This window comes from Dromaius novaehollandiae, chromosome 7, assembly GCF_036370855.1.
Source record: "Dromaius novaehollandiae isolate bDroNov1 chromosome 7, bDroNov1.hap1, whole genome shotgun sequence".
In the NCBI taxonomy this organism is placed as follows: Eukaryota; Metazoa; Chordata; class Aves; order Casuariiformes; family Dromaiidae; genus Dromaius; species Dromaius novaehollandiae.
Genome location: NC_088104.1, coordinates 38791562 through 38818206, shown reverse-complemented (window position 1 = coordinate 38818206; position 26645 = coordinate 38791562). Strand labels below are relative to the sequence as shown.

The window sequence follows — 26645 nt, the reverse complement described above, 5'->3', positions numbered from 1 at the left end:
AGACCTCTTATTTTAATGCTTTTCTGTATTGCTTATATCTGTGAGAAAGAAAACTACAGAATGCTTGAACATGAATGAACACTATTTACAGCCTGTAATAAGGACGCTATTTGTATAAATGGTAGGTAGGGAGGACACTGACTGCTTGACTGTAGTCTAACAAAGACTGTGATATTTGGGAATCCCAAAGTTTAGTAGGGTCTGTAAAGCTTAATAGCTGGCCGTCTTTGGTCTCTTTGTGGCTGGGAGCGTGACTTTAAAGGTGAGACTCCATCAAGGCAAATGGTTTTGCAGTACAGCTTATTTGATAGACTGTCTTCCAGATTGGCAACCAAATACCAGCTGCTGATAAATATTAGCGTGTACCCTCCCTGTATTTTCCTTTAGAAAAACACATTAATTTCACAATCAACAGAAGAAAATGTAGAGTGTAATCCAGTGGAGAGTCTGAGTCAATAGAAGCTTTGAGACCTGAGTCTTTGGAGAGCTGAGTGACCTTTTCTTTTCCTTTGACTGTTCAGTTCCTCTGTTCGTTCTTCTTTCCCAAATCCTTAGAAGACCTTAAGGTTATTGTAGAAATACTGTTTCATTGTGATTAATACATGAAGAGCTGAGCCAATCTTTATCACCAAACCTGGACATCCAAGTTACAGATTTTCTGAGATAGTTATACAAAGTAATCTTTTCTCTTCTCCTGTTTCTTTTAATTTGGGTGTCAATGTACAGGTCAACTAAGAGTAATTCCGGTTCCAAAGTGGGTAGGATCTAGTATGCCTCTATTTGGGCTTTTGAAGAAGAGACTAAAGAATTTTTTTCTGATGTTCATGAGCCACTATTAATCCTGGTGGATTAATCCTCTACATGCTGCATGTCCTGTGTCCTCCAGAACAGGCCTTGAGCACCTGCCTGTAGACCATCCTACAGTTGAGGATTATTCCTTTTAATTTGGACAAGGATTTATCCCTCCAAGTTACTTGTGGAAGAAAAAATGGTGGTAAAGTAGTCTCTGTTTTCACGTTTCCCTGAAATTTACCATTAACAAGGCTCTTTCCCTCCAATAAGGAGGTAGGTGTTCTTAAGCTACTACGGAAGGTGACTGGTTGGAAAGATGCAGCTGGGTTTTTTTGGTATTGGAGGCAGATGTGCCTGTGGTGCAGGCAGACTTAAACTGAACAGATTTTTATCATAGGACTTCAGTGAGTTCCATGTATAGGTAACACCTTTATTTTTGTTTCTCCTCAAGTTAGCAGTATTGGAGGAATAAGGTCTTTCATGTTTGCTGTTGCTTTTTGCATTCTGGATGTAATTAATAGGGATAAAGTTATATAATGCTGCTGTTTCCCTGTGCTTTAGGAACCTTACTATTGCTGAATGTAGAGGTAGCATTTACTTCAGTCCTTGTAGTTCAGACATTTTCTGTTGAATACAGTTCTTAGTGGCATGGTCTGTCTACCATGACCTTTGTCTAAACTGACTGGGGTAACTTTTAATAATCCCCCGTGATATTCATTTGGTGATGAATTTGATGGATAGTATTTTGAGCGTTTATAAGGCTTTGCACTAATTCTCTCTGCTTGCCAGCTTTTTCATTTTTGAGCACAAGCCAGAAGTGAAATCAGACTGCAAACTTAAGGTTTGGATTTTGCAGTTAGAGGCACTGGCTGTAGAATGATTTGGATACAGACCTTTGAGTGATGCATTTTATAAATAAAAGTATTGTGTGACTTGGAACGCTGTTTAAGAAACTACCTCCTTCATACCCAGACTTGCTTATGCTGTCTAAGCCCGCAACTCCTGCGTAGAGGCTAGTTGCTGATTGTCTCCTGTGGATTCCTGGCTGGGTAGCTATGTAAACTCTCATTCTGCCAGCCTCTTCTATAAGGCTCTTTTCAGTTGTTCAGTCTGAATTTTGATAGCAGGTTCTCTTGACTCAGAGTATCTTGCTGGATTTCTCCCCGGTACTAAACACTGCAAAGCTCGGGCAGAAGTAAGGGAGGCAATTGACAGCACAGTTTATGACCGTGTGTTTGTAGCTCTTCTAAGTAATTGAGGGATTCTCCAGGTCAGACTAAGGTGAGCTTGCAGCTTTGCAGTTGTTTAAGCCTTGAAAGGCTTAGTCACGTTTTTTCTTTTATGGGTAGTAAGGCTTATGCAGCTGTGTGATGAAAACTTAGGGTCCTAAGTCTCTGTCCTGAACCAAACCAGAAGTCATCTGGAGCAGGACCATAAAGACAGAGAAGGAGCTGGGAGAGAGACAGAACTGAAACATAGTGTGACAGTTATCTGAGAGAGTAGACTTGTCGCAGCCCCTGTCTGGAAGGGGGTGAAAACTAAGGCAGTAAATACAGCTTTGAGGACTGAGTCATTCCAGATTCAATTGAGAAACACGGGAATTTCAGTTACAAAGAAAACCAGCCAGAACAATTAAAGTGAGATAGGTGGGAAGCTTCCTCTGTTGATCCTTTAGCCTGAATCATATTGTCCTCAGTAACTTGGAAGAACTTACTACATCTCACCAATTTATTTTTCTATTGAAACAAGCTTGTGGTATTGAAATAAATCTTGAGGTTTCACACACTCTAATTCAGGTATTTATGTAAAGAAGTTTTTTCTTCTTTCAGCTTATATTAAAATGATGAAAGACTTCTAAATTTTCTTTGGATGTACTACTTCTGAAAATATTGTTAAATATTTATGTACATTTTTAGGTATGTATGTATGTTTGAAGATCTGGCCCCATATTCTGTGCAGTGTTTAGGACTGTTGGTTCTAATTTTCTCCCCTACTCTTGATTTGCTGATTTTTAAGAGGAAAACAAAATTGCCTTGCTTTTTCTTGAACCGTGAGTTAGTCCAGATGAAAGCCTATTTGGAAACCAAAAGTGATAGACACAGAAGGATATGTACCCCCCGTCCCCCATGAAGTCTGCAGAGGAGTTGTATTAGAAAAAATATCAGTATTTGCAGGAATTTCACTGGAGAAAAAATGAGACACATTTCTACAATAATCAGCTGTCTATATATTTTGACCTCTCTATAGAGATACAGTTTACCTCCAAATGATGCTGCTTCCACTCATGTGGAGCTAAAAAATTGTTAGCTGCAATAATGATTTTTCCTAAGGTATAACATTTTTCTAATAAATAAAATAATAGGCTACAGTAAGGGGTTGTCAACAACCTATTGGATTACTTTTACAAGTTGGCTTATTTCATGCTGAAAAAGGAGTTCTAAATTTGAGAAAATACCTGTTTTCCTCAAGTCTGATATGATATTTTTTGCCCTGACTCACTGACTCCAATTGTGGTTTTCTTAGGTTGAGGTTTTCAACAGAAGTTGTCTTTCTCTTCTCTAAATCCCCCCCACCATTCCATTCCCTAGGATAGGTTGCAGCGGTAATCTGATATCAAATTGATATTTTTTTAATCAGCGTATTTTTCAGAAGTCAAATACTGTATTCTTATAGTCTGTTTCGAGCAGTTGCCTTATTTAACAGATGTGGCACTGCTTTTTAGCTGATGCTGGAAACCTGGCTGTCTTGCTTTGCTTCTCCCATCTCAGCCTGTTCTTTGGCCATCTGAAGAAAAAAAGATGGGAATGGAGATTGTTCTCTTGAACTGGATCTAACTAACCATATCTTGTGTGGATAGAAAGGTTTGCTGAAATCTTCAAGGTCTGAAGGGATTTCAGTCTCAACTCCTACAGAATTACCCCATTTGAAAGACTTGGCTGCTGCCTGCTGCCAGTTCATTTGTTTTTCCCTACTGATTGTAATACACACTCGCACACTCTGACTCTGAACAACTGCTTCAGGAGTGCCTGTCATTATAAGATACAAAAAGAAAACTTCCTAAAGAGCTGGAAACTTGAAATGGGTGTGTTGGCTAACACATGGGACATTGACACAGCACGTGGCGAGAAACCGATGTTTGCCTAGCAGTGGTCATCGTGCAGGCTTTGTTTAGATGGCTGTGAGAGAGGAGGAGAGATTTTGGGGTGGGGAAGCAGATCCACAAGGGGAAAAAAGTCCTAACATTAGGGACTGTCCTTGTGATGATCAGTGACAAACCTTCTGTGATAGGCAAGAATATTAGCACTCAAAAACCAAAATAAGTCTTCTATATTAATATTTCAAGAATAGTTATCTGATAGCTCTCATTCTGCTGCTGACTGATAGGAAATGTTAACTTTCCTGGGGAAGAAAAAACCTTTTAAAAACCACTTTGCTGGCTTTAGAAATAGCAAAATTAATTCTGAGCTTTTGCTCAAAACACTTGATGTAACTCAGAAGTGCTTGAAAAAAAACACTTATGACCTGTGTATGTTAAATATTTTACTTTTGAGGGTATTTTTTTTCCTTCAGATTCCTGTTGCATTCAATCCACTTATGTTTTCTAAACTGCCAACAAAACAAAATTGCTCTAAACTCATCCTTTTCATACACTTACACTTGAAGTAAGATGGATCAGATGGGAGTGTACCAGTGTTGACCCCTTAATCTTTGAGTGTGGAAAAACATTGGTTTAGGCCATCTTCCATCCAAATTAGATTGTGTGTGTTGTGGGGGAGTAATTGCAGCAGGTCAGAAACTGAAAGGAGTAGATGATTTCCTTTTCCACATGCTGTGTTTTTTCTTATTTAGACTTTTTATATAGCATTGAAAAATGTAGTGCTGAAGATAGACTGTATCTTCCTTCTTACTCTCCCCTCATTCCCAGGTCTCTGCTATACATGCTCATAATCTGTTTTCTGTTTTGTTGCAGCACCATTTAACATTACCATTTAGCTCTGAATATAGGTTGACTACCCATTTTGGTTTTATATAGCATGAATTTTGTGGTTATGCTTATTGCCAAAGTTTTTTTTTCTTGTACAGAAGAACAAAATAGATATCCATCACTAACAGTGTTTATTTAATAAGCCAGATTCAAAGATGCTAGAAAAACACTGTTTCAGGTAGATTTTCTTTAGTAACTTGGGCATTTCAAATGTAATGGAAATTTGGAAGTATGTACACATTGTTTATCTTGATATGAGGGAACTATCTTTTGAATTTAAACAAAGTTGAGGAGTCTGGCTTATTGTTCATATTGTGGTTTATTAATGGCTATAGATATGAAATGAGAATCTCACTAAATGGAAGTCTTGGTACACCTCTGACTCTGTCTTAAAGGTTTGAGAACAGATAATATGAAAAAATAGCAGCTTCTTTCCGGATGGCTCGATGCTCAATGTGTCTTTATGTTTAGCTGTCATTCAAATGTGAATGCTGTGGTGATTATAAGTGTCTTCCATTTTTGTGTTTTGAAATGAAACCTCTTATGCATTGTTTATGGATTAGCAGTTTGGCTTATCAATAGGGATTGCAGAACAATAAAACCCAACTTGATGGGGCAGCAAAATTCAGGGTGTTAGTGTTCATGAGCAAAGTTGAGAGCGCAGGTCTTATTTCCACATACTATGTTGCAAAGAGTAGTTGTTTTCAAATAGGCTGTAGTGGGCTATTTATAGCCTGTGAAATGTTACTTCAGTTTTGAAATATCTTGTGCTTGGTAAGTTTTATACTATCACTACTTGCTAGTGAAAACATGATTCCCTGCAGTCGGGGCAGCTGAGGAGGAGGGGAACAGTCTGCTACAGAGAGCTTGAGGGAAGGATTTATTTTGTATTTTTTGTAATTGGGAAGAAAAACACAAATTAAGTTTAGTTAATAAACTATGAATATGAACTATACTTTTTACATAGTGGTTGTAGTCAAAGAGTATGAGAGTTAATATTCAAAGATACAAACTGCAATTTAATGATTTAATTAAATTGTTAAATACTGTAGTATTCTTGCTTATGCTTATTTAATGAATTGTCAGGCTTTTTTCTTGTTACTTTTTGTTTTGAAACCTAACTCTGTCTAGGCTGTGGTTAGTGTAAAAGATGTCTGTAATAATGCAGCCAAAGCTGTTGCAGGTTCTTTAGCAGGCCACATCATTTACCCTGTGTGACCAACATACCAGCAATTTCTGATGTTATCATTTCTCTATCAACTGACAATGACTGTGTTCTTACCTACCAGCCATTAAAAGCAAGATCAGCTGTTTCATTGCATGTGCTGTCTTTTTTCTCAGGCACCAGTACATATCAATAAAACTACTACTTAGTGAAAGTAGATCCAATTACATTCCTGAAAAGCCTTAAGGCTTAACAGTGCACACAACAGCATCCTGTGGCTGAACTCATCAGTTACGGGCTCTCTACCTGTAGTTATGTATGTGAGTTGGGAAAGGGAGATACAATCACTTCTGTTAATGAGAAGGTAATGCTATACTGGGACTCCTGTTGACAGTGGATAGTGATAAAGCATTCCTATAACCTGTTCAGCCTGGAGCGTTTTTGTGAATACTGCCTATGCCATGTCCTGTTTGCTGTAGGTGTTTCCAGTATCTCTCCATTTGTTTTTGCAGTGAAATCTAATTTCTGTAGCTGCTTGAGTCTGGCATAATATCGGATGGGGGTATCATTGCCAAACCCAGAAAGAATGAGTGAGGTGGCTGATTGAAAAGTAATTTGGATTGATCTGTATGAGTGTTGGGTGGCATCAAATTGTAAATGAATGGGAAGGCTGAAATGGCATCTCAGGGCTATTGCAAAATACATACAAATATGGCAATCAAGCTTGCTTACTAGCTGTTGTTTGGAAAATTCTGATTTGCTGGAAGTTTTTTCCTTGCAAGGTTGTACTGACTGGATTAAAATTGCAAAAGGGGAGATTTTCTTTCAAGCTCTTCTGCAGTGGTTCTCTTATTCAGCCTTACCCCTGCTGTTCATGAGGAAATCTCTTAATGACTTCTGGTTTTGCCCTGTGTTGAAGAGGCCTTTTTCCCTTTAGTTTCCGAAAGGGTTACCTCCCAACTCTTTTGTGATTCTGTTTGGCTGAAGATCTCTGGAGAAGGGGGAGAAAGGACCTGGCATGTAACAGCAGTGTGTGTCATCGGTGCAGTCCTTGCTCAAGCACTCCTATACTTGAGAACCCTTTTTCCCCCTCACTTACCTCCTCCCACACCCAGTTGCTGGTTTGTCTGTCACTTCTTCCCCTCATTCTTCTTTCTCTTCCTTCTGTGATGAGACTGTGAATTTGCATCTGCCTCAGAATGACTCAATTTAGATCTTCTAATGCTTTGGGTGTTTGAAACTACCATGGCTCTCAGCACCTTTCCAGCACTGGGGCCTTGAAGTCGTCCCTAATGGCTCTACTTTGGAGCACTGTGACCAAAGTTCCTATGAAGGCTCATGTATTTTCTCCATTTTCTGTTTGAGGAAAGAGAGCCCAAATCCATGCTTAACACCTCTCTGAAGAGAGCAACAAATTATGTAACTGCCTCTGTTGCCAGCGGGTGTGGAGGCGGCTGAGTAGAGCCGACATGGGAAGCGGCACCTCTGGGAACTGGTGCCGTTCCTGAAACAGCCCAGCCTGAAGCGTGCAGAGAGTGGTGTGCTGGAGTCCACTGCCCTTACCGGCAGCGCAGGCCTGTGAGCCTCCCGGCAAGCTGCCTGCCCCGCTTCTCTCCAGCGGCTGATCCACGCAGGAAACGGGACTTGCCTGCTCCCGCGTCACCCAACTGTCACCTGTGAGAGAGGTGAAACACTTTCCTGTGACTGCAGGAGGGGATTTTCTCTCTCTCCCCGCTCACACCTCCCCCCACTGCCCCCAAGTAATGCCTTTGTACGTGGAATTAAGGATATGCTTATGCAAATTACTGTTTTTCCTGTTTGCGTGTTGCCTAAAGCTCAGCTCATACTGTGCAGTTCTGTAAGATTTCATCATACCTGATGTGCATTGTGCTCCAGGCATCTGTATTCTGGGCTGTGGGAGGTGGGAATCTGTTCCCACTCAATCACGTATTTGAAACTTCAGCCCTTTCTGCTAAGTAATCTTGTGTCACTTGCAAATACATCAACCACTTTACCAAAGGGAAGCCCGGAGAGTTGTAAATAAACTAGTCTCAAATAGTTTGTAGATGTAGAACTGAAGTGGTGGCTGCTCTTTTCGTTGAACCTGAGCCCTGAATTTATTTGTTTGAGATCTAGTATACTTGAGGGTAGTGCTAGTAACTGAACTGAGTCGGGTGAATTCACAGCGTGCTCTGTGTTTTCACTATCTGGAGGTGCTTTGGTTTTTCTGAATTTAAGGTATCTTCAGTTTTAGTTGGCAAAATAGAAACATCATTGTTCACTCACTTAACCTGGACTTCACTTTTGAAATACAATAGTTTAGTACACGTACCTCTCATTTTCCAAGTATTTTTTCCCCTTATTTCTGTGTGAAGAATCGCTGGCGGTCCAAAGGAGTAGCATTATAGTTATGTGCTTGCTTTAAATTGGATTTTAGAAATCATGACTGTGTGGTCCCTCTACCCTCCAATATTACCTTCAGATCTCAAAGAAACAAAAGTTCAGACCCAGTGCTAATTAATTATTGGCCAGGTGCCTGTGGTTATGCAACAATTTGCTTATTAACATAACAATACCACCCGGAGTCTTTTAGCTAATATTTGACAGGGAGGTCTTGGGCTGTGGAAGTTTAGAATGCTGTGGGCTGGCTTACGGAGATGCTGCATTCCGGAGCTGTCGTACTGACTTAAGTGTGTTTGTGTGTGTGTATATGTAGGGGTGAGGCTTTCAGGTTTCTGCGTTATTGAAGCAATCTAGTCTAATGGGCTTGATGAGCTAACGGGTATTCTTAGTTTTAATATAACTGAAGATGCATTTACTTTTACCGTTTTTCCATTCTTATAGACTCTTTAATTCAAAGCCTGGCATACAGTGCAGCACAATTTTAACTGAGACTTTATTCAATGGGCTTTTTTATTGTAGTTCTTAAAACAGCAGTCTGGACCTGTTTCTCCAAATATCTCTGCCTGTTCTGGTTTTGCATTCTTGTTCTTCGCTGAAATATTTAATAATTTTTAAATGGCAAATGTTGGAATGTAATGGAAAGGTTGGCCATGTGATTCCCTAGTACTTACCAGTGAGTCTGAGGAGTTTGTTTTTAGGAGTGTTCCCTATGTTATGTTCTATTCAGTCTTCAGATAATATTCAGCTAGTGGGCCATATTTAGAGAATGATGCTCGCTCATATTCTGATTTGGTATAAAATCAGAGTGCCTGTATCTTTGAAGGATTCCAGAGTGGCAAATCAAATTGCATTTTGAGAGTAATTTAAAATGTTCTAGGTTATTTTTGGATCTGTGTATCTGTGCTCTATCAGACTGTTGGGAATTCTGTGCAAGGGGTCTGCCCGCCTGTGGTTTTGTGTGTGTGTGGGAGACAGGGGCACTTGTTTGTTTTTTGTCTCTCTGCTTAAAGCCGGTGTGGGATATCTGTATCTCTCTCTGAGTATCTGAATGCCTGGATAAACCAACTTTCTCATCTCTGCTTTCTGCTGATACTGGGCTTCACTAGATAAGATGAGTAAATACCTTCCCTGCCTTGTGAAAAATGGTCTTTTTCTTTTTCTTTTCTTTTTCTTTTCTTTTCTTTTTCTTAAACAGTCCTGTTAATTTCTCAAAGCATAATCATTTAAAGAAGGCTGATGAACAAGAACTATTTTATTCTCTCTTTACAAGCGCTGTCTTTGAGGAGAGAGAGATACTGCCCATTCTGCTGTATGCTATGGTATGCAGCCCTCAAATGACTGGGGTGGAGGAAGCCTATTCAACATGCTTCCTTTGCTGTGCTTTATAACATGTCTTTGCTTTATAACAAGTATTTGCTGTGTCTTTCAGGAGCTCAGGGCACTATTGTTATGTTAGAGGTTGAACTAGAACGTTTTTTAAAATTAAAATCAAGAGGATGGTGGTGTGCATTTGACCTATATGTCAGGTTGCTTGTAGCAAGCATCTTTACGGTGAGACACTGCCTAAGATTGAAGTTCGCTGTCTAATTGGCCTTGCTATAAGGAGATGGCTGTCACAATTTGTAAGTGTATGTTTTTCTGTCTACTTGGTAGAAATGGAATATGTTAATTATATGTGAAAAAGAATGAGAGAAAGAAAGAGGAAGACAAAGTAGGAGAAAGATGAATTCCATCCATCCTAGGTGAAATTGGGCAGGTGGTGATGCGCTAAAGTCGATAGGTGAAGGAGACAGAAGTGGTTATCATTCCTTGCTCATCTCATGTGTATTGGCTGGTGTATTTTTTTTGTTTGTGTTTTTTTTTTTTTTTTTTTGGCCAGTTAGCATGTTAAACATAAAGCTTATACTAAGCTGTGCTTATGGTGTGGTTGTCTCATTTCAAAGACAAAAAAGTAATTAGGCTTTCTCATTGTAGGCCCTGTCTGTTAGTTGGCTGGCAGCATTAGCTTTGTCTGCCCTCTTAACAGCCTTGTATAACTTTCTAAGTTCTCAAGAGCGAGTTGTCTTTTTTGATCATAAGAGGTGAGAACTCTCCACCTTGCACCCGAATAGCTAACCAGTTAGCTCCTTGAATTTGAGATGGAAGATTTTGAAGGATGAGTTTTATGAGCAGAATCCTTTTCCTGTTTTCTGTGGCATGATAGATGCTCTTAGTGACAGAACCATCCTGTCAGCATCAAATGGCATCTTGGTTTGGCTTTGCCCTGCTGTCTGGCCTCTTTTAGGACCTTAATCACTGCCTGTCTTTCAATCATATAATGGAAGTGTCTTTCTGGTGGTCTTTTGAGGATGAGAGATAGCGTTCTTGTGTTAGCTTACATGGAACAAAGAAAGGCTGTGATCTTACAAATACGCGTGCATATATTTAACTTCACTCGTTCGTTGCCTTGACTTCGGAGAAAAGCAAGAGGAGACTTTTCTGCCCTTTCCCAGTAGGTGCTAGTTTTCCTGTCAGTAGTCTGTGGTACTCCACAGACCTCATAGATGAATTTTGTTGTTTTTTTGTGTTGTTTTTGTTCTTTCCACTCTGATCCTGAAGAGCCAACAAGGCAAAAAGTGTGAGCGGACTTCACAAAAACTTCAGGCTTGCTGACCAACATAGCAACCTGAAGATGAATCTGTTTCTATACTTACCTGATCTGATTGGAATCTGCATTTTGACATCATGCTTTTAACATCTTCAAAGAGCAAAACTGGTAAGGGCAGATATAACACCTTATGTGTAATCCTCCCCACCCCCACACACCGGAGTGCTTTACTTATTTAAGACAGCACCCTTCCACAATGTCACATCCAATGATGATTAAAAAAAAAAAATGGTTAGGGGAAGGGTAAGCTCTCACAACTAACTTTGAAAGATAAAGTGAAAAAACTTGAACAAAAAGTGTATGAAACACATGTACGTGTGTGTATATGTATGTATGCCTGTGTAGGTATATGCAAATGTGTGTGTAATATTATATATACAGATTTTTGTTTTAGCAATGTTGCCCTTAGAATAGTCTCCTCTGCTATGTTCTGAAATCAGGTCTTGCCAGGTAGGGCTAATCATTTGTCTTATCTTGTAACAACTCTATTATGGTTCAGGTCATGTTTGAATGTTTAATTTATTTCCGTTTGAAGCAGTACAGTCTCATTTTCTTGCTCTGTCATCTTACTGTACAAAGCAAGTCTCTTAACCTCTTTGAAAATCAAAGAGTGTCCTTTGGCCAGAAACCAAGTATCATGGATATATTATTTAGAGTGACTTTATTTCCTGTCCTATTTCTCATATTATTTCCTGTATTTAAATTGGGGCATATAAGCTGACATATAACAGGCATGAACAGATCAAGTGTATCCTTCTCCATAAACACCTATGTTATATTTATCTTGACCTGTGAGGTTCAGTTTTTTTGTGACTGATTTGTATTGAATACTTGTGAAAAGATAGTCCCTTATTTCTATTTGTAGGTAACATTTTGCTTTTTTCATAATGGACAGATTTAGAGATTCTTCAGATTAATTCCTCTATGTTAATATTCATGCTTGAAGATATTTTAGGATTTTTGCTCTGAGAGAGTAAGCTGAACTTGGAAACAGTTCATTCTAACCATTCCAAGCAAACTAATAGGAGAGGCTTATTAAGGAGAAGTCTTAGATAGGAGAGGTGGCTGCCAGTATTTTTAAATGGTTGCATGCTCAGTAGTTGCATTGTACTGTAGCATCTTTTTAACTTTCACCAGGTAATGGTGGAAGGTTGCATAAGTGACTATCAGGCAAAATCTCATTTTAGGTGGCCCTTGCATAGCAGGCAGTGATGTCCCTGTTGTGCCCCTAGCCTGCTGAAACGGGTAAGACCCTTGTGGTTACTTCAGCTAAGTACTTGCATGATTTCACAAGCATTTATGCATGTTCTCAGCTCCCTCTTTTTAACTGGACCTCCTCTTGCAGAGAGGGAAACTTGAGAGAAAAGCTTTTGGCTTAAAGTAAGAGGTGTGTTATGAGATTGTTACAGCTGTCCCAGGTGGATCTTTCAATTGCAAATGCCTTCCTAGTATGAAGTTAACAAATGCAAACACTGTTCAAAAGGGTCAGTATTGTTCCCTGCCCCAATTTCTTGCTTGCTCCCTTTCTTTGCTTTATTACTCGCAGTGAGCAAGAGTTGGAGGGCTACATGCCTGTAGCTGTCAGGTGAAGTGAAAATGCCCCTGTTCTTTGTGAATGCTGTGGAAAGGGAGGCGAGGCTATGCCTTGGTAGGGGAGTTGAACCCTTTGTCAGCCCTGATAAATCTATTGTTAAGAGTGAAGAACTTTTAAGTTCAATTGCTTGAAGTAATTGTTTCCTGTTCTCCATCACCCCACAATTAGGACAGAACTCCACTCTTAAGTTTTCTCCTTACTTGGTTTTATTCTTACAGTACTTTTGTTTTATCTGGAAGATGGAATAGGAAGCACCTTTTACCATCACCTTTCTAGGACTTCTTTTACTGTACAACCTGTGTGTTTTGTAGTTTTACTGCTGGATGCTTAAAAGCAGTTTTGCTGAACAGACTCCCTTCTGTCCTTTCCCTTCCCCTAGCTTTAATTTCTGCCTTTTGAATGCAGTCCTTATACATCTTTTTCTTGAAAATTACTGAAATGAGAGACTGCAGATTCCTTCACCTGGTAGAATGATATAAATAAGTTTTATCTTCTCTCTAGCATCTTACAGCATTTTCACTTCTAATGCAAGCAGATTCAGTTTTCTCAAAGGAAAAAAATACTGTGGAATACATGAGGCATCTTCACTATCTCAATCTGCTGTACCCTGTTTCTTGTTTTATCTTAAAGGCTCTGTTGCTATAAAGTTTCAAACTAGAAATGGTTAAAAACATCTTGTTTAATTTCTTGCAGTTGAACTACAGAGCTCTAAAAAAAATGTAATTTCAGGTTTGGATTTTATTTTCAATACTGAGAGCTAGAAACTTGGGTCTGAAATTTATTCCTTTGTAATGCAAACTTAACTCTGGAAAATTTCTGAGCAGTGAAAACCTTCAAATGTTGCTTACTCTCTCCTCTTAATTTTGTGAAAAGAATGCCTAATTTATACTCAGGTGGCCTTCATAAAGGGGAGCATATTTGCCTCTGGCTTATTGGTCTAGTCAGTATTAGAATCTGCTGAATGCAGTAACTGTCTAGAACAGGCTTCGTTTCTTGTGTAGTAAGCTGGCTTTCTACAGAAACCTCTTTAGTTGGCTTTTATTCTTTAAAAATGTAATCTCCTCAGCATATAATATTGTTACAAAAATCATACAGTTCTACTGTTTCAATTGTCTACACACCTGTGCCTTACGCTTGGCTCTTTGCCTGCTAGGGGGAGGAGAGATGATAAACTTTTATTCTTAGGTTGTGTGCTTAGGTTGTATAAGCAGGTTCAAGTGCATGTACACTGTTCTGCTGTTGAGATCTAACTGTTCAGCTGTGGATCATTCACGAGTAATCCTCCTGCTGTGGCTGAGGAATATTTAGTATGTGGTATGCAAATCCTTGCATGCTGACCAGCTGTAGGGTGTGTGTTTTTTTTGTTTTTTTTTTTTTTTTTCTGAACTGTGTATCCCTCTTCCCATAATACCAAAACCCCACCTGTCCTACTGCTCATGATGGTAAAGTAGTTTAATTGCTGGCAGTTGTAATGCTGACAGTTGTAATGCTGTCTGACTGGACCCACTTTAGACATATTTGAGGGTGGTTATAGTTTAAAAAACCAAAAACTAGAAGCTGTTTTAATTTAGTGATAAGTTTTGAGGAGTACGTAGAGATGAGATCTAAGGCTGTGGACAAACTCTGCCATCTGTTTCTCTCCAGCTCTGTTGTTGTCAGCTCTGCAAGCTGTGGTTTGAAAGTATCTAATGCTTAAAAGGGCACCTGGCTGTGGATACTGATACATTGTGTAGGCTGAGAATGCTTTCAGAAATCTGGTTGTATATTTGGAGGTAATTTGTTGTATACTTGTTGTATATTGGGAGGTAATAGGCCTCAATACTGATTGAGGAAAGATATCAAAGACATCTGGCAAGAAGATCCTCAAGAGTTGAACCAATTTGTTGATAGAATACTTTTATAATGAAATATAAAAACATAATTCTTTCATTAGCAAGTACAGATGTACAATAATGTATTGAGCTTAACCCAAAATAGCTCCTTCATCAGAAAGTGTGGTGTGGTTGGTTTTTGTGTTTTTCCTGTCTAAACACCAGAAGACAATGTAGCCAGAGTCCAAATTTCTTTTTTTAAACTTTGATCTAGCATTGGTCCCAAACTTCGCTTATGTGATTGCTGTGAATGGAGAACAGGCATATGTGGCTTCCATTTCTTTTACACATCCTGTTTCATGCTGTGCTTCATTGGAATTTAATTGCTCTAGTGAAGCTAGAGTTCTGGAATAAAATGTGGAGGTGCTTCTAAAATGTCAGTCTGAGGCATAATTGTGGGGGGAGTCTTACTGAGTCGTTCCTGCTTCTGAGTTTTTTCAATGCGTCTTATCTTTTCCATGTTTAAATAAGAAATTTCAGGTTAGGGATTATACTTAACTTTGTATATTGTGCACAGCCAAGCAGATAACAGAACCGAACAATAATAAACTGAAATCAGTAAGTAGTGGTGTTTGTTTTATTGATGGTCCAGCTGAAATGTATTCAAAACTTGTTAGGATTGTCTTGCTCATGAACAGTCTGAAATATGCTAGATAGGTTGCAATGTTTATCAAGTACATCATTTTAGTTTTCTGAAAAGTAGACTGACTTACTCCTATTCAAGTTTGGAACAAAAGTACTTGAGATGGTGCTGCAAGATTTTGGTATATGAAAAAGTGTGTGTGTGTGTGTGGACATATTAAAAAAAAAAAAACTGCAGGGGAGTGAATTTTAATTTATAGACTTGAATACCTGTTTACTGTTGACCAAAAAAAAGACACAGAAGAATTTATGAAATTATTGTGATTATTCGAACACTAAAGATACTGCACTAGGTGGCAACATTTAAGTTAAGATTCAGTGACAACAGGAACATCAAAAGTATTTGTCTTTTTTTAAAATCCATGTTACTCCTGCCTGCTTTGTACTTGTGCATTCATGTGACCTGGCTTTAATTTATCATTTGGTAAATATTTGCATAGTAATTCCTAAAGTGCTCTCCCACACATAAAGGCATTGATGATAAACAGCTTTTAAGTGGCTTGATGTTAAACACAAACATGACTTGCAACCCTAAGGTAACATGCACATTAGTATAACTGTTCAATATTCATTTGGGAAGTGCTAGTATATATTATATCATGGAACTTGTCTATACTTTCCCTTGATGTTAAGATGTTGTGGATGTACTGGAGCGTACCTAAGGGGATATGCAAGTGCTGTAAGAGAATTTCTCCCCAGTTGTGCTATTAAGGTTTTTGGAAGAAAAGCTGCAGATGTATTTATCCTAAATGACCCCATTAACATGAGAGCATTTAGGAGCACAGATGTACTGCAAACATACTTGTGTGCTGCCCAGGGCTTCTAGGCTGCCATTACTGTTTTATGTTTTCAAGACACTCATTCTTTTGCTTTTCAACGCTGACTCTGTCTCCTTGCGTATGTGAACTTCCTGCCAGGAGGGTTAAGAAGATGTTGGGAGGAATCATTCTAGACACTGTCACTCCTTGGAGGAGGACTTTTATCTTGAATTAGGATTCCTTGATTAAAAAAGTAAGCTTGTTTTTTTTGGGGGTGGGGGCAGGGAGAAGGTCAGGGACAGTGTACTGTGGACATGCACAGAAGAATTAGATACCACTTTGCAATTCTGAAATGCTTTGAACAGCGTGGTGGTGTTGGGATGAACTAAAACAAAATGGAACTAAACAGAAATGTTTGTTCTGGAGCTATTTGGAAGTACAGTTATGCAGGTTAACAGAAAAGGCTGAAAATATTCAAGACTGGACTATTTTGAATCGATATCATGGCTTCAGTGGTTAGTGAATAAATAGTCTTCATCCGAATGGTTTAGAACCATTGTACACTGAAGTAAAGATGGGTAGTGTAAATAGAGAAGATATTGCCTATGATTTAATTTAATACAGAGCTTTCACAAACTGTTGCGTACCTGCGTAAAGACCTCTTTTCATCCAAGAGGGCAGGAAACTAACAATTTAAATATTATTAGAAAGATGGAAGAACCAGTATAGGCAGGTATGGGTTTGAAACTAGCTTCCTTAGAATAGGAGAAGAAATCAGCTAATAAGTAGAACGCATACACGCCAGATTTCACAGTGGAATCGCATGCTGGTCTCCGGGAGGAGATCAGCTTTGTGCTTAGCAAAAGCAGGCATGAGATATGTAAAATGGAAGAACTCGCTATTTCCAAAAGAAATGTCCTTCAGAGAGTAACGAACTGTTCAAGATATTGAACTTTTCTATGGAAGAAAGGGCAATTGTGCAAAACTTTCAGAATCACAGCTAATTAATGAGATAGGTTCAAGTTTTGTTGGTAGCTGGGAACTTAGGTCATCTCTCTCTCTTTTTAATTTGGACAGTGTTTTTGGAGGCTGCAAAACTCTTCTTTCACATGTCATCCCCATTTCTTTGCTGGAATGGGCCCTCCTATAAGAGAAGGAATAAGGAGTGTGTTTCTTTTTTCTTTTTCTTTTTTTTTTGTTTGTTCTTTTTAAAGGCTGTAGTAGGTTTAACATGTTCAGGTCATGGGATTTTTGTGCCTTTTTTTCCCTCTCTCCCTCCTGTCCCTTTTCAAACCAGAAGTACCTACTCTTCTACAGTATATTGATGTACGATATGAAGGTGTATTTGCAGTAGTGGCTTCATGTGGCAGCTACCTGGATGTCTAAGGTTGTAAAGGGGCATTGGGTGACTCTCCAGGGTGATTCCTTGTACTGATGTGGAATTGCAAGCTGGAATCAACCTTCCTCATGTGTGACTTAGCAGCCGCTTACCACCTCTTAAGTGGGTTCTAGCTTTCCTTCCAGAGATCAGAGCAACAGACCTTTCTGGTCTGGATGAAAGCACAGTAGAACTAGAAATGCTGTCTTCCTCAAGTGCTTCAAGAACTCTGGTGATACGGGGTGACTTTTTAAAGAAGTACTATTTTGGAAATGCAAAGTCTGCTGCTTTAGTGTGTTACAGTATACAGAAATGTGATACTCTTTGTGATTGTCATATTGCATGCTTCAATAAGAAACCAAAATAGACCCCCCCATCCCTAACCCAATTAGGCTTCTCAGATGATGGTGATTCTTTCCTGGATGTGCGAGAGTTATTTTCAGACCTCTTCTACTCATTTTGAACTCTGAAGAATACTTTGTAAGGAGTATGTGTGTATGCATGTGCACACACGTGTTCACTTTCTTCTCTTAGTGTCTGGTCTCTTCTCATCCTGGGGATGAAATGGTGTTTGTTATTTGGGACTTAGGATATTCAGCTTTACATCTGCTGATAGTTAATGGCTTGTTTTATATAGAAAGTTTGCTAGAATTTCAAATTTCTATTTATTGAAGCTGTTTGGGCTCTTGGTGGGAGTAAAGCAGCACAGGAGAAGTTGCTATATAGTGGGTTTTTTCTTTCTCTTTTTTCTTTTTTTTTATAGACACTTTGTGTCTTGTGTATGGCAGTGTTTGGAGCTCATCCAAAGAACGAAGAATGTTTTCTGACTTTGAAATCTCTTTGGAATGAGTGAGTGATTTTGCTGGTCAGATGAGCTGTTGTTACTTCTGTGACTGTGCACAGGGAATTTCCTCTGTCCAGGCTATCTACCAATAGTTACTATTTTTTTATCAAACAGTCTATAAAAAGCATGTTTTAATCTCTTTCTTTCCCTCCCGCCCCCCTTTCCTCTGCCTGGTAGTTGTTTTCTGACTTTTGGGGATGAAGCTGTGGTTATTAGAAGTATGGATGTGAAACTGAGGTCTGAAACAGCAGATGTTCAGTGCTGTAGCCTCTGGTGGTTATTCTGTCAGGGGTCCTTGAGATAAAAAGGTCACAAGGGCTTCACTGTGTGCCTATACCTGAGTTAGGGAGGGAGCAAGTGGGGCTAGGGGTAGTAGCTCCCAAAGAGGTAAGAATATTTTTCCACTAAGGAAACCGTACAAATTCTGTCCTGCTTTAGTTCCTGTATTTTAGTGTGAATTCCCTTCTCTAACATGTGAGTACTGAAGTTCTGTTAAGTCTTCCTTTGAATATATATTTCTGAATTAATGAGAAATCTAGTATAGGCTGCATTTGCTTCAGAGTATTGATGAGGACTGGCATCTTCTGCTTTTTCAGACTGATTTAGAGACTTTAATGCTTTTGTTAGTGGCCATACCCAGCGAAAGTAAATTACTCTATTTGTTGTGGCCCAAAGTAATAGGAGGGTTGAGATTTTGTGAAGCTTGATGCAAGTAGAGGTAGCTGTTTGACTTGGGCTTGTTTCCTGCCAGCTTGCTGAATTCTTCTTTGTTTGCTTTCAAAGACGCATCCGAGTTGGTGCGAGCTGCCAGATTACAAACAGAAGTAAGCATTGGAAGCAAAACACTTCCATCAGCTGGGTGGGGTTTACTGTTTTGTTTTGTTTTTTTTCTTCCACGTTAGCTTTAATCTGTGTACAGGAGACTTATGAAATGAGGTGATGTAACATAACCAGTTATACAACTGGTTTTGATACAGCTTGAGACAAAAAAATATTACCTGCCAAAGTTTGTCTAATTAACAGGAGTGGTTTTGAAGTATGCTGTTCCAGTGTTATTAGCTATGAATACCCTTTGTGACTGTATTTGTTAAAGGGCTCAGAGGAACCCCTGTACCTACTGATGCATTCCAGTTCGAGGGAATCAAGTTTTTTAAGTTTATTGGTAGTGTCAAGTGACACTCCTTCACAACACTTCTGCGTTAAGGTAAATTGTATGATCCAAGTTAACATGCTTGCTTGTTGCACAGAAAGATACGTTTCCTCTTTGCCTTTTGATCTTTGAATTTTGTGAGGGTAGTATAAAATACCTAAACTGGAGGCTTTAAAAGGAAGCTTTAAGCTGTGGGTGTTAGCTGGATTTCATCATTTTATAAAGATAAAAACACATTTGACTTTTGTTAAATTTTGTAACTTTGAATACTTGATACCTGGCAAATGAGCGGTTTCAGTGCAAAATTGAATAACTAGTTATTCCAGATAAAATAGGTTAGAGATACTCTTATATGCTGAATTAGCTGGTTGTCATTCAGTTCTACTGTACCTTACAAATCTAACACTCAAATAAAAGGCATTAAATTTTAATACCAAACTCATGGCATACAGCTGAGCTGGGAGAGCATCTGGGCCAGAAGAAAGAGTGTATTGGTGCTAGTGCATGCTAATTTCTGTAATGATATTGTTCTGCAGTTGAAAAAGGATGAAACTATACTGCTTTGGAGCTAATGGCAATCAAATTACTTTTACCAATGCAATATATATTTTGCTCTTTTAAAAATGGGAGAGGAGGAGATAAATACATCTCTCATGCAGATTAAATATTAGTTTACAGGGGAAAAAAGTTTCCCATCCCTCTACACATTAGAAATAATATTTCTTATGAGCTTGAAGATGTTGTTAACTAGCTATTAGGCTTATGTAATGAGGCTATTTAAAAACATAATGGTGAAAAAAAAATCTTTCAGGTTTTTATACTTAAAACACTATAAACTAATATCTCTTGTTGCTTAAAGAGAGGATGCTAATAAGCTTTCTTCAGAGAATGCTTTAGTTATCCATTTTGTTGAGGAACCCTCTTTGAAGTGTCTGAGAGAACATGTTTGCATCTTGGACGGATTCTTGCCTTGACTCTTGATGTTCTAATTGGACTAGATGTGATGGTGTCTGAGTATGTGTTGCGATGCAGGAGCCTTTATTTTGTCAGCATTAAAATTCAAAACTTGTTGTGGCTATACATTTGGTGGCAGTGATGATTAAATAGCTCCCACTGAGGATTACTGCTGGCTGTTGGCTCCTGTGCTGCTGCTGCAGTGTTTGGGTCCGGCTGTCTGGCTCATCAGTGGCCTGGGTCAGGAAAGCGACTTGGGTGAAAAAGGATTTGTTTTCAAGGGATTTTTGGAAGGATACAAAGGGAACAGCTGTTGGTCTGAAGAGCTGCTGAGGAAAGCTCCAGGTAACTGTCTGAACTGCTCTTAAATGTACCTCTTACTCCCATGAGCCTGGTCCCTTTGGCTCTTTGGATCGTCATGCCCTAATTAGATCTATATGGTTTCATGACAATAGGCTTTGGGGCAGTGTTGGCATTGTGGGTATAAGAAGGTTTTCTTAATAGAGCAACTGAAACTGAACTTTGAAAAGGAGAAGGGTCAGAATAGGCAAAACATTGTTGGAAAGCTCAACGACAGAGCCAGTAGCAGCACGTGATGGGCTGACCTGCTGATAATGTCGTGGTTTTTGTGTGGTGTAAGGGTTTCATGTGTGCGGGTTTGTTGTTAACTATTTTTATGGTACAGCTGATAAAAAGAGGTCTAATCCAATTGGTCCACATTTATACCTGCGATGGAATTACCCTGATTTGTTTGCTGTCTGCGTCCCTTCATGGCCAGAGTCACAGATTACCTAGATATAAATATGAAGTGGAATATCCCTAGGTTTCAGGAGCTTCAGGACGTGGGGAACATAACTAGAATCAGGACCTTGCTAGTCCGGATAGTGTACCTATTATGCTTCGCTTTGCTTCTAAGAACTGTGATCGAAGCAGACTTGGTGGGGAGCGAGGAGTGGGTGATGTACCTGTAACAGAATCGCTGGGGTTGCAGACAGCAGCAGCTGCGTTCTTCTTTCTTTGTCTGTCTGTGAAGCCTTTTTCAAGGCTGTGTGTGTGTGTGCCAGCCTCTTGGGCCTTAATTTTAGCATCTTCTGGCCGATGTCAATGGCATTTGGTGGAGGTCTCAAGTATAATTTGTCATCTCAACTAAGCACGTTTCCTTCTTTCAGCCAGCTGTCGAAGATGTGCCAATCCAGTGCAGCGTTTACCAGTGCTGATACTACAGAGCGCTTAAATGTTCTCCTGTGACTTAACGAGCTGGCACGTGTTTGCTGAACCACAGTAGCTGGCCCTGAGAGGATCAACACGTGTGTGTGTTACCCAAGGCTGTTCAAATGTAGCTATATTGCACTTAGCCTGCCCCCCCCCCACGTTATGTGCATGTAGTGTGCTTGTTGTGGTTTGAAGGCAGTGGTTACATGCCTCGGTGTCTGCTCTGACTTGTAGTTCGTCTTGGGGAAGAATCTGGTGGTAAGCAGCGCATTCTGAGCCGTTTTATTTCGGGGTCAGTGGAGTGGGGGGTTAAGCTCTCAGTTGCTGAAGTGGAGTAGTTAATAATATATGAGGAAAACATTATTATTAGAAAACTAACATGATCCCTGTTTTTGTTGCATACAGAATTGCACCAGAATTTGAGAGCATTAATTTGTGAAAATAAGTTAGGGTTTATTTATCCATTTATTTTTGCCACTGTAGCCTCAGCTGCCTCTTCACAGAAAGACTCTGGGTTAAGTATATATGGCAGAAATTGTTGGGAGTGATGTGTGTCTGTACATACATGCATTCATGTGCGCGGGCTGATGATAACCCATGTTGTCCAAATATAAACTACTTTAAAAAGGAAAAAGCATAACTTCTCAGTTTCTGTATTAGATATTTAACTTAAGAATTGAACTGCATAATAAGCCAATGTAAATATACTTCTGTGAGATCACTTGCAGAGCGTTTCGGGGGGGAGTGTAGTTCTCATTTTCTGTATATGTTTAAGTTTCAGTTTTAGATAGTGGCTTCAAGCTTCTACCTCATGATCCCAGAGGGAAATGGGTGGGAAAGAGATGGGATACAAAGCTGCTTCATCTGGTTAAGCTAAAAACCCTACAAGATTAGTTTGAGAAGTCTTGTGCCTGTCTTGCAGGATCCAACTTACTGGGTAAATATCCACCACCTGGAGTATACAGATGGAGGAATCCTGGACCCTGATGATGTGCTGGCAGATGTTGTGGAAGACAAAGATAAGGTAGAGCTTGGATGAAAATACTACTTTTGCTTTCTGCTGTGTCTCTTCAAATAACTAATGCTACTTTCTCATTGCTTGGATCTCTGGCAGTTGAGGCAGATATTAAGATATCCTTAAATTAAACACATCTGCCTAGAAGTGCTACAGATCTCTTGTTCATGGAGTAAAAAAGAAAAGAAGAGCATGAGCAAAATAATGAAGGTTATCAGAGGAACCTCATAGTTGATTTAGAACTTAACCTTTTCAAGCAGTCTTGTGTTTCTTTTTATTGCTGTATGAAAATATAGTGATGAAGGAAAGAGTTTTACACGACTTTTCTTTTTATGCCACTCAAATATCTTTATAATCTCTTCCTCTGCATAGAAGTTTGAGAATCATTCAGTTATCATGGTTCAATATATATAATAAAATAAATGGAAAAAAACTTGCAGTGACGAAAGCAGCTGCCCCAACTCTGTCACATTTCAGGAGGAGTTTCTGGATTTGCTACTAAAAGTCTAAGTAGGCCAGCTACAAATTCCCCAAAGCTATGAGTCTCTAACTGGGAATTCAAATATGTCCTTTTTGGGTAGAAAAACAGTAGATGCAAAGAAGTCTCTCTTTCACAACTGTCAGAATAATGTAGTTTTGGGAAACTAATTGGTGACTTATTTTAGCATATAGAATAAAATCAGAGGAAAACATATACAGTGACTTGAAAATGAAAATGAAGACTTAAATGTGGGATATGCCTATGCTTTGACAAATGGCTTTTTCTACTTAGTGTCTTATGTTCAGTGATGTTAAAAGTAATTTTGTGCGCTGCAAGCAGAAATGCTGGAATTTTGCGTGCTGTTGATTGTTTAATGACTTAATCTCCCTTCTACTTGTTAATCGTATTACAAAGTGCAATGTTTTGCTTATGACAAATGTGATGCTGTTTCTCAGTATCTTATAATATTGTCCAAGGTGTACTTCAGTGCCATTCTGTTGCTATCCATAGGGGAATTCTTTGAGCAATGAAGCCATATTTAGTGTATGTTCTTTTTGTCCAGCTTGCACTTTTTGCATGTCCATATTTACTGAAAATGTGTTTAAAACATCTTAAGACTTTTTTCCAGTGGTGTTTGGAGGCTAAAGGCTAGAGTCTGAGGACTGACGCTGCTATATATTAGGAATAAGACCATCAGCCTATGGTACTGTAAAATGAAATAATCAAAGAGAAGGGAGACGCATTGTTGGTCTCATTGGTTAATAAAAATAAATATGCCTACCCAGGATTTCCTTTATTTAAAAGTACTGATACATGAACACTTACTCAAATAAGAACAGTAGTTTGCAGAATATTTGATTATATCATCCAATTTTTACTTGTTGCTAAAGCCTTACTACTACTGTATGAGTGTGTATCACTCTGGGAATGTGTTTCTAGTGGCATTGCTAGTTTACACACAGTTGCAGGTTTAAGCATCTTCTGTTGTAACAGTGCTAGGAGGGACTCTGGTAGTTTGAGAGGGACCCCGGGGGAACTGGGTGTTATTCCCTGAGGCATTCTGAGGCAGTTTAGGAATACAGTGAACTTTTTGTCTTTCCTTCCTGTGATGTCTCAATTATGTGTGTCCCATAGAAAGGAAATGCATGCAAGGGTGCTCGTAGGTGAGTCATCACTGCCATTTTCTCTTTTTCAGCAGGCCCTGGTGAAACACTGATAAGTAAGACTTACTGAGCCAGCTGCAGTGACAAATAGGTTTGTTTCTGATAAAACCAGAGGTGAATCTAGGAATCGTGTTATGGGACTAGTGGTTAAAGGGCCAAGCAAACCTCTTTCATTTGGGAAGTGGAGTTGGACTAGAGCCCCTTCACAGCACATATAGGAGCTGTTGATACTACCTGCTTGTGGGGGTTGGTATGATCAGATGACCAAGAACCAGCCATATAAAAGGCCTAATATTTTTAATGGTTTTATCTTGCCCTGTTAGCCCTTAAGCCTGGGCTGGTGTTAATCCACACAGGGGATATGGCCTAGGGGATCTTTAAGCTTTGCAAAAGGGGAGGAGATATTTAGACCTGATATCTACAGTTCCCAAATGGATCAAAGAATATTTAGTACTTATATCTGTGCACTGGTTCTCTTTGATTATGATTTCTCCATGTGCGGTAAATAAATAGGCTTTGTCCTTGCACCCTTGTTCTTGTCATGCTTTCCTATGTCTCCCAGCCAATAATGCAGTCTCTCATGAAATCAATTACTCTGTCCAAAAAGAAACGTTGCACTTAACCTCAGCGCCTTTAAACAAAAGTGCACTTGACTTGCTGACCATCAAGCTCTGTTTTAGCGGCAGAGGAAAGTAGTTGACCTTTTTATTTTTTAAGCCTTAATCTGCTCTGAATCGTGATTTGATAGCAGTAAACTAGCACAGTTTGCAAACGACAGTGTGCGTGGTAATCTATTGAAATTCCTTCTCTGTGACAATAAAACAGTGAATCAAGGAGAACTATCGGATATGATCTATTTGGATTGCAAAAAGCTTTTGACAGTCCGTAACAATAGACTGTTAAGGAGGCACAAGTGCTCAAGCAAAATGCTGTCACAGATGAGTAAATGATTGAGAGATAACAGAAGGAAGAAATAAATGGACAGACTTCAAATCTGAGATAGTGGTGGTTGGATGCCTAGTGCATTATTAGGAGTGGCGGTGTGTTAACTCTAGATGTGTTGACTTTGTTGTTTCCTCTTGAGCTTGGAATTATTCAGACAAAGCTCAGTGAATGGGCAGTACAGTGGTAGATGACATTCATTGCTGTCAACTGTAAGGATATGTGTGTTGGAGAGGCTGACTTGATCTACTTGTGTACAAAACAGTCCTAAATTAGTATCGTGTGCTTGGTAACATGGGTCATATGAAAATGTGTGGGGAAATTCTTTATTTCTGCCTCTCTGCTGAGCCTGTGCGCTTCTCCCCGCCCCGCCCCAAGCCCTATAAGAATAGTCTGTGCCTCCAATTGGATGTCAAAGCTCGAATGAATAGCTTGTCTTCTGTGTTCACTCAGTTATCTAGTGAGTAGTATGTGTCCTGATTGTTCTGCATGGTAGATGTAATTCAAAAGCCCAAATTTTGCCACTTGAATAAAAATATTATTATTTTTTAAAATATATATTAAAGCTATAAATGGAGTCGTCTTTGTAAGCTGTTCTTAACAGATCTTTTCTCTTTGAGGAAAAAATTGCCAAAAAATTCCTAGGTAAAAATTGTGCTTTTATTTATTTATATATATGTGTGTGTGTGTGTGTGTGCGTATATATATAAAAAATGTACAAAATGTTCACTCCGCATATTGTGTACATTTGGCCTGTGTTTGGCGTATGTCTTAACTATGTAAACTTTATGTAGTACCCGTATAGTTTTCTGGGTTTTTTTAACATAGAATCATATTTCCAAATATTCAAGTTTTTAATTTGCTTTCTGATCAAATGCAAGGCACCTACTGACTTCTGAAATGCTTGCCTCTTCTCTGGCTTAAGGGTTTCTGCAGAGGTGGTGGTTTAGCCTAGCGATAGTGATGTTTCTGGAGTTCTCGCTATAACTAACTGAGACACACATTCCTTTAGAAAGTATTTCACAACAAAAACCTGATTCGCATTGGGGTTATGAAGCCTCTTTAATCAGGCCAAATGTGCGGTTGTGCCCCTTCCTTCCCAGCAACGTCCGGGCCGCATGGAGCTGCCCTTGTCTTTTGCCTGTTGATTTCACGTGGTGTCTTGGTGAGTTGGATTGGTTGAGGCTCTAGCTGAAAACTAACCTCCCTTTCCTTCAGTTCCCTAGGGTGCCTGTATGGGCTGTTACGTAAGTGTTGGTACCAGTACAAAGATGGGAACGGAAACAAGTTAGGAATGAATAGTAGGACATGGCTGTTCTTTCTAGTAACCAGTAGGCTAGTACCAAATTAAATACCTTCTCTTGTGCCATCTTCTTAAAAGATACTGTGAGCAGATATTCTGTCTCGCCGCTCTTGCAATGGGGAGGGCCCCCTCCCTTGCCTTTACATGTGTTTCTTTCCATTTACAAAGTGCTGTTTCCAGCATTACTGTATCCCCCTCGTTATGGAGGCAGTGAATTGCTAGGATGCAGTTCAGTTACCCATAAAATGGTACCCTCTGTTATCACTTGGGGTTACAATACTTGCTCTTGGCCGTAGGGCGTGGGTCAGGATCTGGCTCGCTATAGTACTCCGGTGAGTCGGCAGGG

The 26645-nt window shown here is 39.3% G+C and overlaps 1 protein-coding gene across 6 annotated transcripts in view; it reads left to right on the top strand.

The window, feature by feature from the left end:
• Window positions 1-26645, top strand: part of PARD3B (par-3 family cell polarity regulator beta) — a 432959-nt gene that overhangs the window by 8883 nt on the left and 397431 nt on the right. For 5 of the 6 annotated variants that reach the window (XM_064515264.1, XM_064515263.1, XM_064515259.1 and 2 more), the window contains exon 2: window positions 22318-22419. The exons of the other annotated variant lie outside the window; for it this stretch is intronic. In XM_064515264.1, the coding sequence (XP_064371334.1) occupies window positions 22318-22419 (102 nt within the window). The remainder of the gene's footprint in view (window positions 1-22317; window positions 22420-26645) is intronic. 6 annotated transcript variants of the gene reach the window in all.